The sequence below is a fragment of the Phaseolus vulgaris genome, chromosome 7, assembly GCF_051622355.1.
Source record: "Phaseolus vulgaris cultivar YP4 chromosome 7, ASM5162235v1, whole genome shotgun sequence".
NCBI classification, from domain to species: domain Eukaryota; kingdom Viridiplantae; phylum Streptophyta; class Magnoliopsida; order Fabales; family Fabaceae; genus Phaseolus; species Phaseolus vulgaris.
Window position 1 is genome coordinate 43,303,708 of NC_143504.1, and position 10,553 is coordinate 43,314,260.

General features: G+C 39.3%; 1 protein-coding gene across 1 annotated transcript; it reads right to left on the reverse strand.

Annotated features, from left to right (window-relative positions):
• Positions 1–2,955: 2,955 nt before the first annotated feature.
• LOC137828891 (universal stress protein PHOS32) lies at positions 2,956–4,372 on the reverse strand. The gene is made up of 4 exons (XM_068635635.2): positions 4,028–4,372; positions 3,854–3,948; positions 3,644–3,765; positions 2,956–3,272 (listed from the first exon to the last, which is right to left on the reverse strand). Exons 1-4 carry the CDS (start codon positions 4,200–4,202, stop codon positions 3,185–3,187), a joined length of 480 nt encoding a protein of 159 aa, XP_068491736.1. The 5' UTR covers positions 4,203–4,372; the 3' UTR covers positions 2,956–3,184.
• Between the last annotated feature and the right edge of the window lie 6,181 nt (positions 4,373–10,553).

Sequence of the window (10,553 nt, forward strand, 5' to 3'; positions counted from 1 at the left end):
GGTGGCATCCTCGGAATGCTACCGCGTTTACCTGATGTACCGCCCGGAGGTGCCTCTTCCGGGCGTTGTTCGTGCTTCGTCCCTTGGCGAAGGTGCCGGCTATAGTGTTGATAACCTCTCGGTTACCTCTCCTATCAGCCTCCCTGGAGGGGTCGTCCCTTCGGGGGGGGGGGGGGGGGGGGGGTCGTCCCTTGCGAGTTGTCGGTCGCCCCTGTTATCTTCGTCATTTCGGCCGCATTGGGGTGACCTCATTCGCCTGGGTGGATCAGCCCGGCGGGGTGGGTCTCGGCCATTCCTGACGAAACGGCGAAGATGCCCAGCCTGGATAAGTTCCTCGATCTTATCCTTTAGGGCCTGACACTCCTCGGTCGAGTGTCCAGCATTTTGGTGGTACTGGCACTGCTTTCTCCGGTCGACATTATTTGGGCTAGCTACCTTCCTTGGGGGAGGGATTAACTCGACGCTGAGTGCCTCGTCCAGAATCCTCCCTCTCTCGGTAGTCAGGGGTGTGTATCTTAAGAACCGGATTGGCCGGTCTCGGTTCTCCCGACGTCGGTCATTTCTTTGACTCGGCCGCCCCTGGCGGTCTTTTTCTTCCTTGTTTTTCTCTCCGCCGACCTCGGCGCGGGCTTGGTTACGGAATTCTCTTAGCTCTTCCAGCTGCATGTACTTAGCAGCTCTCTTTCTCAGCTCGTCCAGGCTGTCGGTCGGTTGCATGCACAGGTTGTCGGCAAAGGGCCCCGGACGAAGGGTCGTCAGCATGTGGTGCATGGCAACGTCCGGGATCAGATTCCGGATGCTCATTGCGACCTTACTGAACCTATCCACAAAGGTCCTCAACGACTCTCCATTCTCCTGGCGGATGCCTACCAGGGCGATGGAGGTCAGATGGTGCGGCCGGCTGGTCGCGAACTGAGTTTCAAACTTAGCGACGAGCGTGGCAAAGCTATCGATGGAGTTGGGTGGGAGTTTGGTGAACCAACTGAAGGTTGCACCCTTCAAGGAAGTGGGGAACACTCGGCACAATACGGCCTCGTCCGAGATGTAGAGACTCATATGGATGGTGTAGGCCTCCATATGCTCGTCTGGGTCGGTCGACCCGTCATACCGGTCTCGGTTGAAACCCTTCCACTTCTCAGGCAGTGGGACTTCAATGATGTTGTTGGTAAAGGGATGTCAGCGGTTCGGGTCGGCCGTCAGGGTCGTCCGGGTGGACCTCATTAGGCACGACTCGTCGCCCATCTCGGTTTCCCGGGGAGGGGGTCGGCCTCTCGTCCCCTCGGCCACATCCGGGTTGGGGGGAGAGGTGTAGGACTTGCCGACGATGTTCGTCGGTATGATAGAGGGTCCTCCCTCCCCCAGCTTCTTCTTCATTTCCTCGTTCTCCCTTCGGAGAACTTGCAGCTCTTGCTCGTTTTTCTGAGCAACCTCCTCGGCTTTTCTTCTCATCTCGGCCATCTCCCACTGTAGAGACAGCAACAGCATTGTTTGGTCGACTTCAATCATTCTTTCCATGCTTCTTGTTGAGACCATCTACTTTTTTCCTTCAGCTAGTTTCCCTCGGCCCCACGGTGGGCGCCAATTGTTCCTGCTAGGGAGATGGGACCTAGAAAACTATTGAAGTCTTCTTCTTCTTCCTTCGGTCGGGCAGGTGACCGGGTGGTGAGCTGGGATTCTTCTCGTCCTTCTGCTTCTCCTTCGACGCTCGGTCTCGGGTGGACACCGGATGGTGGGGGTACCTGCGAAGGCACTCCAACGCTCAAGTCAGTAAAGCGGGTGGTCAGCTCTCAGGTAGGTGAACAGTAACAAATGACATACCTTACTCCTTGGGATGCGTGCTATTTATATTATTCTAATGGGCCTACCTTGTTGGGCCCGTTTATCGAGGTGGATACCGTTTAGGGTTGCATTACCTAATTCTTAATGATGAATTAACTTTACTGATCTTGGTTTGAACGTTAACGGTGACAGGGGTCGGCCGTCGACCAAGTTAACCTGATGTCTGTCGGCCCTCAGCCAAGTTCTCATGGTCTTGACCATCTCGGCTAGGCCTTCTAAGGTCTCGCTCGGGTAGGTTGTCGGCCTCGTCATCCCGGCCAAGTCTCTCAGGTCTCGGCCAACTTTCCTTTGATTTTGGTCAGGTTGATCTGGTCTCGGGCAGTCAGGAGGGTCTCGGGCAGGGAGACCAGGGACCGGCCTCGCCCATACCAATATAGTGTTAAAATATTTTCTTATTTTATATACTTTTTAAATTGTCAATGAAAGGTAGAATGTAAAAGTCTATCCAGTAAAAAGAAACTGTAAAAGTTTAAAATAATATTAATGAATAGATTATTTTTTGTTTCTTTTGGAAACTACGAAAGAATATAAAGCCACCTGGTTTTGGTCCAATTCCAACTTCCAAGAGACGACATATCATCATATCCAGAAACACCATCTACAAGAAGAAATTATTCATACTTATACGTCTTAATAAAATTCCCACAGATAAAAATATTTCCATCATCATAGATGAATTCAGTGATAAGTATATGGAAAAGCTCACAGAAACGAAAACAAACTTATCTAAGAAAATTAATAGTAACAAATTAGTAGGCAATATTTCTCTCTAATCCTAAGATAATTTCCCTTCTAAATACTTTAAGAAAAAAATATTAACACATAAAACTAGTAGCCATTTTCAATTTTATTTTACTAAAAATGTTCATTCTTGCTATCAACTTTGGGATGTCAAAAGTAAAAAGATTTTGATTAAAATTCTAAAACTAATAATACGAGTAGTAACAATTTGCAAATTTATCTGTTAAAATCTAAATTACAAGTATAACTAATTTATGTTATTTATTTTTTAAATTGAGACGGCGATCAAAACTTAAAATTTGATCGTAGAAATTTTTCAAGTTAGTAGCACAGTAAAATGTTGTTTTTAAGGGAAGATGGGGATCAAGAAACAAGTAATGGAAACATATTTACTTCAACAACTTTTTGTGGACAAAATAAAGTCGAAAGGGTTACATGACTTCCATCTTTAAAAGTAAACTGTATCTTTAAGTATTAAACTATAGTGACAAGTATGCCATAGCCATAGAACAAGCATAGCTACGAATTTGTGAGTATTATTATTTTTCCTTTGCCTGAAAGGATTATGTTTATTGTTGTACTACATAGACGCAGGCAACGTAGATCAGGGTTTGATTTTTGGCTTCTTCACGATCATCACAGTGCAGTTAGCATGATGAGCACAAAAGTCACTTACACTACCTAAAACCACCCTGCAAAAGAAAAAGTTTTGAACTCAAGTTCACTTCTGGCAACAATTAATGCAAAACATTGAATGATCATACAAAGAGTCAGCTACCAGTACCAAATTTAGTATATTCAATAGCATACAGATAACAAAGAAAATTAATAGATAGTTTCAAACCATTACATGTCCATGATTTGAACCAATCTTGATATCATATATGATCAAGATTTTCAATTTACAAGAAAAAAGTTGACAGAACTAGTTAGAGTTACATTTGATTCGTTCTTGGCAAATAAACTTTTGTTGAAAACGCCAAAACTTGAGTCGTTTTATTCATTGCAGACCCTATTTTTTCAGAAAGAGTGTTCATTATACTACAATCACCCAAGGTTGTACCTTTTTAAAGCCCCACGACCATGACTACCGACAACCAATATTGCTGCATGGTATTTTTCCACAGCCATACAAAGAACATTTCTTGGATCACCTTCCACTACTTCCAGTGCGGCATCATGTACCTGAGAAATAATCCGATCATACCAATGATGGTAACTGATCAAGAACGAATTGAACAGAGTGATAGAAGAAGGTTAAAAATGAAATTACGGATTTTTCAATGCAAAGTTGTTTGGCGGAATCGATGACTTTTGTGGCAGTCTTTTGCAAATCTGAATCCAGAATAGAAAATATTTCACCGGCACCTACATTACATACAGTAAGGAACAGGTTCTGAATTCAATTAAGAAAGAAAGTGGGAGAAGCAAGAGAGAACCAACGTACTAGGCCCAGTGAAGCCCACAGCGGAGGAGGCGGCGGGCCTGGAATGGACGAGAACCAGCTTGAAGATTGGGCTCGGAAAGAAGTGATCAAGGGTCCACCTGATGGCGTACGTGCTCGCTTCTCTGTCGTCTATTCCTATCACCACCACTTTCTTCTCTGATTGCGACGCTGCCATTTCAAAAACCACCACAACTCAAACAAACACCACTCTCTTTCTTTCACTTCCTTTCGCTTCCTTTCACTTCCTTTCACAAACCCCATTATTTATATACCCGCTTGTCAATTATTGACTCGTTGCTTTGTCATGGAACCCCTGTCTGAAAACAACATCGCAGCCCCAACTTCTCACCCTTTGCGGATACTGCAGGATGAAAAAGTGGCCTTAACAAACTTTTATTTATTTATTTAGCTTTCATTTTTTTATAGATTTTTCATTTAAAATTTTGAATATAAATACATTTCGTAGCCATTAAACACTCCCTTCCTTGTTGTCAAAACTCAAATAATAACTATACTACATCCATTCATTGAATCTGAATCCTTCATGATATTCAGATTAAAATCGTTTGGATACGTAACATAGTTTTTCTTTTTTTCTATGTGGCGGAAAATATTAGCATTGTTTACTAATAACTAATTGTTTTTTCTTACAGGCTAATATCACTAATATCAAGAGATAGAGAGTGTATTATGAAGAAAATAAAATAAATAAAAAATGAAATGTTTGTATATGATGATGTCACGGGATGGTGGTGAGAGACCAAGAAAGGAAATCTGTGTGCAGCAACTTTTACATGGTTCTATATATAATTTTAACTTTTCATTTTTTTTATTAAATAACTACTTAAATTAAATATAGTTAGTTTTAATTTTAATTTTAATTTTTAATATTTTATGGTTTTATTTAGATTGATTTTTTATATTTTTATTACGAAATTGTCAAATATATATATATATATATATATATATATATATATATTATAAAAAAATTATGATTCCTATTATGTTTATAATTTTAATTTTCATTCATAAATAAATTATGTATATATATTATATAATAAAGTTGGAGAGTTTGAGGTGGTGCAACCTCCCCCAGTGCCTACCTGTCTGGAAGAAGGAGAAGCCCTTAATGTAGGAAGTGGGCAGCACCTTTCTGCTACAAACTTTCTTTTTAATTCTGTAATTATACTAATTATTCAATACATTTCCCTTTAGGAGATCGTGAATTTTTCTTTACTCTGTCTTTTGCTAGTATAGAAGTTAAATATTCTTCTGACCTAATATCACCTCTATCGTTTATTTTCCTTTTAAGAAAAACGAAATATGTATTTTTCTTTATTCTCAAAATAATTTTTTATACAATTGTAAACCCGATCATTTCATTTTTTTATCAAGTTGAATTGCTTCAAATTGTGAAAAAGAAATTGAAAATTTTTAACCAATTCAAACTGGTGGAATTAATTGGATAGAAGTTTATTTTTCTTTAAACTTGGTATTTAATATAAAATGATACAAAATTAATTGATCCAAGAATAAAAAATTATGGTGGAAAATTCTTCTCTAAAATTTTCAAAATTATCTTCTATTTCAGATTTAAAAAATATAATTTGAAAATTAAAATCTCATTCTATAAACAATTTAAAATGTAAAAAATACATTTAAAAAAAAATCGAAATATAAAATTTGAAAATATATTTGAAAAAAAATTCAGAAATGTATAAATGTGTTCTGAAAATCTAGAGTCAGAAATGTATTATAGAAGAGAGGTTCAAAATATAAGATTTTCATTTACTAAGATTTTATAATATTTTTTAATTTGAAAATTTATTTTAGTTTTAATTTATATTTTTAATAATGATTTTTATATCTAGTTATTTTACAAAATTATAGATACAGATGAGTATCAAATAATGAACAACTAATTTAAAAATGAGTATTTAGATCTAATACAGATTAACTATTTAATGAATCTGAGGTAGATATTTAAATATGTCATAACATATAATTATATTTTATTTCTAATACAATAACATCTTAATCCTTTTTTGAATATATTAATTTATTGTTCTATCGTATAAATTAAATTATTCATTTATTTTTCTATACATTTTATTCTCTGTCTCATGATCCAAAAAAAAAAATACTTTTCAATTTTTTTTCTCTTTTCCCATTTTCTACTCTCTAACATCATTTGAGAATCCTGCAAGATTTTTCCTTGTTTTTTTTTATTCGTGAGTGAAAAATAGTGAAAATAAAAAATAAAATAGAAAATAGAATAAAAGGTAAAAAATTGTTTGATTAAAATAGAAAATAAAATATCAATAAAAACAGGAGAAAATTTTATGAATGAGTTGAAGTGATAAAAAAAATACATTAATGCTAAGGTTTACAAAATAATTAAATTATCCTTATATTAAAGATAATAATTCGTTTATTTTTCAAATGATATTAAGTCAAGCACATGAGAGAGGAAAATATTCATATCAAATATTATATCAGTCAAATGTATATATTACATACTACATAATAGTATATATAAGAATACCCATGTAGTTACACAGTTAGAGTTCATTCTGTTATACGCTTAACACCCTCCGGTAAACTCATGGTTTAAAACAAGGGCAACCTTGAGTTTATTGCGAATCCGAAGAAAGGTGGCTCCTGACACAGGCTTGGTGAGCAGATCCACAACTTGGTAGCAGGCTGGAATGAGGAAAAGCTGAACTTGCTGAGTTTGATTGTTGTCCCTAACAAAGTGGAGATCTAACCCAAAGTGTTTAGATTTAGAATGCATTACAGGATTAGCACTAAGAAGAACAACACCCAGATTTTTAGAATAAATTCTAGGAATGGATGTGGGTATATGAAGTTCGTGAAGAAGCAACCGGAGCCAAAGAAGTTCAGCTATGACAGCAACGACGACACGATATTCAGCTTCAGTGCTGCTGCGGGAAACACATTTCTACTTGTGGGTGGACCAAGCGATAAGGTTGGAACCAAGATAAACACAGAACCCTGTGGTGGACTTGCGATCATCAAAGTCTGCAGCCCAGTCTACATCAGCAAAAGCGAGGACTTCGAGATGGAGGTACGGTGAAGAAGAAGACCATGATGAACAGTGCCTGCAAGATTGCGTAGGATACGCTTAACAGCTTGCCAGTGATGATTTTGGGGAGCATGCATGAACTGAGCAACTTTGTTGACCGAGTAGGAGAGTTCAGGACGAGTGATAAGAAGATACTGGAGAGTACCAACGACTGACCGATAGAGAGTAGGATCATGAAAGGCAATGGACGAGTTTTGTTGGAGACGAACAGTGGAGATCATTGGTGTAGGTTGCAAATTGGAGGAGACCATGGTGGTTTTATGAAGAAGCTCACGAAAGTACGTGTAACTTGGATCCCCAGAAAATGATGTAGATCACCAAGGTCTTTCAAGGCAAAGCAGGAATTGAGGCTGGAAATGAGCGTAGTGTTGGCAGAGAGAGACAACCCAGTAATGAGAATGTCATTTACATAAACAAGAACAAGAAGAGTGTGTGAAGGAGTAAAACGAACAAATAAGGAGGTATCACTCTTAGTAGGTGTGAAGTATGTAATGTATGACTTAGCTTGAGAAACTAGGAGCGAGGGGCTTGTTTCAACTCAGAGATAGCTTTGTGAAGCTGACATACAAGATGTGGATTTGCATAAACGAATCCAGGTGGTTGTTACATGTAAACGCATTCACTTAGATCACCGTTAAGGAATGCATTGTTAACATCAACTTGACGAACAGGCCATCCTGAAGTAACAGCATGGGCGAGCACAAGGCGTATGGTAGTGTGACGAACCACAGGGCTAAAGGTCTCAGCATAGTCAAGTCCGTGCGTTTGATGAGAACCTTTGGCCACCAGACAAGCTTTACACCGATGAAACGAGCCGTCTGCATTTAGCTTAGTTTTAAAGACCCATTTGCACCCAACCAGCGATGCATTGGGAGGGAGAGTAGTTAAGGTCCAAGTGTTGTTAGAAAGCAAAGCATTATATTCATCTTGCATAGTAGTGGACCAAAGCGGGGAAACAAGAGCAGTTTTAACAGAAGAAGAAATATGAGGAACGTCAGGGAGAGAAGTGAGATACACCTTTGGTTTGTGAGTACCAACTTTTGCACGAGTGACCATCAGATGGACGTTGGCCGTGGTGGAGGCAGGGATCGGTGCAGTGGCAGCAGAAGGAGCATGAAACGGCACAACGGTGAGAGAAGGAGTAGAAGGAACAATAGGCAAGGTATCACCTGAAGAAACAGCAAAGGGATGCGTTTGTGCATTATAGGGAAAGTGGGTTATTGCGAGAAATAATAGTTTTGCCATCTGTAGTTAGGCAAATATAACCAGCATGGTGAATACTATAGCCAAGGAACAAACAACAATGAGAACGAAATGCAAATTTACGTGTGTTATAGGGGCGAAGGTTAGGATAACAAGTGCAACCAAAAACCTTAAAGTGAGCGAGGTGTGGTGTGAAAGAGTTTATGATGAGGTGTGTCCCCTTGTAAAATAGGAGAGGGAAGAACATTAATGATATGAACAGAAGAAATAAAAGCCTCAGCCCAAAATTTTAAGGGAAGGTTAGCGTGGGCAAGCAAAGCTAAACCCATATCCACAATATGACAGTACTTTCTTTCCACAAAACCATTTTGTGGGTGCGTGTAAGGGCACGTTAGACGGTGATGTATACCATGTTGTTGAAGAAAAGGAGTTAAGGCAAGAAATTCACGTGCATTATTAGTTTGCAAATTACAGATTTTATGGCCAGTTTGGTTTTCAACCAGAACTTTAAACTTTTTGAAAGCTTGCGAAACCTGAGACTTGGTATGCAGAACATAAATCCATGTAAATTTGGTAAAAGCATCAAGAAAAGACACATAATATCTTGCTCCATTAGAAGCATGCGCAGAAGCTGGTCCCCAAATATCAGTATATACAGGCTGTAAGGGACTAGTATAAGCAGTTAAAGTAGTGGGATATGGAAACTGATGACACTTAGCACGCGCACAGGCAGCACAAAAATGAAGATCTGGTTTTACAGAGATATTACAAGACGAAAGAATTTGCTTTAAGGATTTAAAATGACAAAGACCAAAGCGTTGATGCCAAAGGTTGATAGTAGCACTATTTCCAGTGAAAGAAAGAGAATTAGCAGAGTAGTGTGAGGAAGACTTTAAGCCAGGAAAAGTATACAGGCCATCTTTAAGAGTTCCTTGAAGAAGGACTTGCTTCGTAGTGAGGATAAAATATAAAGAAAACATTGTTATCACGAGAGAATTTTGAGACACTTAGAAGGTTTTTTGTGATGTCAGGCACGAGCAAAAGATCGTTCAAACAAAGAGATATACTATGAGTAGTAGAGGAAACAAAAGCATAACCAATATGAGAAATGCACAAACCTTTTCCATTACCCATCTTAACCGTTTCGGAACCTGCATAGTGTTGTTTATCTGAATAAACAAAAGAGGAGTTGGTGATGTGATGAGTAGCACCACTATCCGGATACCATAGAGGATCATCCATAGAGGAAGGGGCACCTAGTATGGACGCATCGTTGGGAACACAATCTTGAGAAGAGAAAGAGGAAAAATTGGCATTCATATTGGTAGACGAGGAAGGAGTATATCGTTGCCAGAAAACATCAGTAGAGTGACCATGCTTTTTGCAGATTTGACAGACGGGCCGAAGTGAGATCCAAGAGTCAGTATGCGGGGGTCTGTAGTTGGAATGGCGTCTTTGATTCAAAGAAGCATGCATGAAGCCACGAGAGACACCAGGCTTGCGTTGAGATTTGCCATTGATGGAATGCGTAGGGGTCCAAGTAGCAACATCAGCAGTGGGAGGAATAGTGAGATGATCAATCTGATGATGTTTAGCAAAACGTTCTTCTTGGGCTAATAACAGGGCTTCGATTTCATTGATAGTGTACGCCTATTTTCGGGACATTATGGATGCAATAAAAGGATCAAAATCAACAGAAAGACCATCTAATATTGTTTCAACATGATCTTCAACAGAAACCGGGACTCCTATGGCAACAAGTAGATCAACTGTGTTCTTGATATCCAAGAGATAGGTGGAAACAAAGCGCTCATTCTTGGGGTTTTTGAGACGCAATTTGAACTTCTTGATCTGTGCACGTGTGTTGCCAGCAGAATAGGTTTGAAGAACATCCCAAATCTCAGCAGAGGAGTGAAGACCCGCCATCTTGGTAGGAATGGTGTGGTCATGGAGGCTAACATCCAAGCCACGAGCAAACTATCTTGTTGTTTGTACCGAGTAAACTCAAGATTGACGCACGGGGAGGAACCCTCAGTGGCAGGTGGAAGAACAGAGGAAAGGACGCGAGATCCATCAAGAAAATGAGAAAGAAGTAACCCATCGGTGGTTGCAAGAACCTGTTGCTTCCACAACAGAAAATTTTCTTCAGACAATTTCAAAGAGATCGGTGTGGTAAAGAAGTGAGGGGAAGGGGAAGAAGAGAAAGAAGAAGAAGAA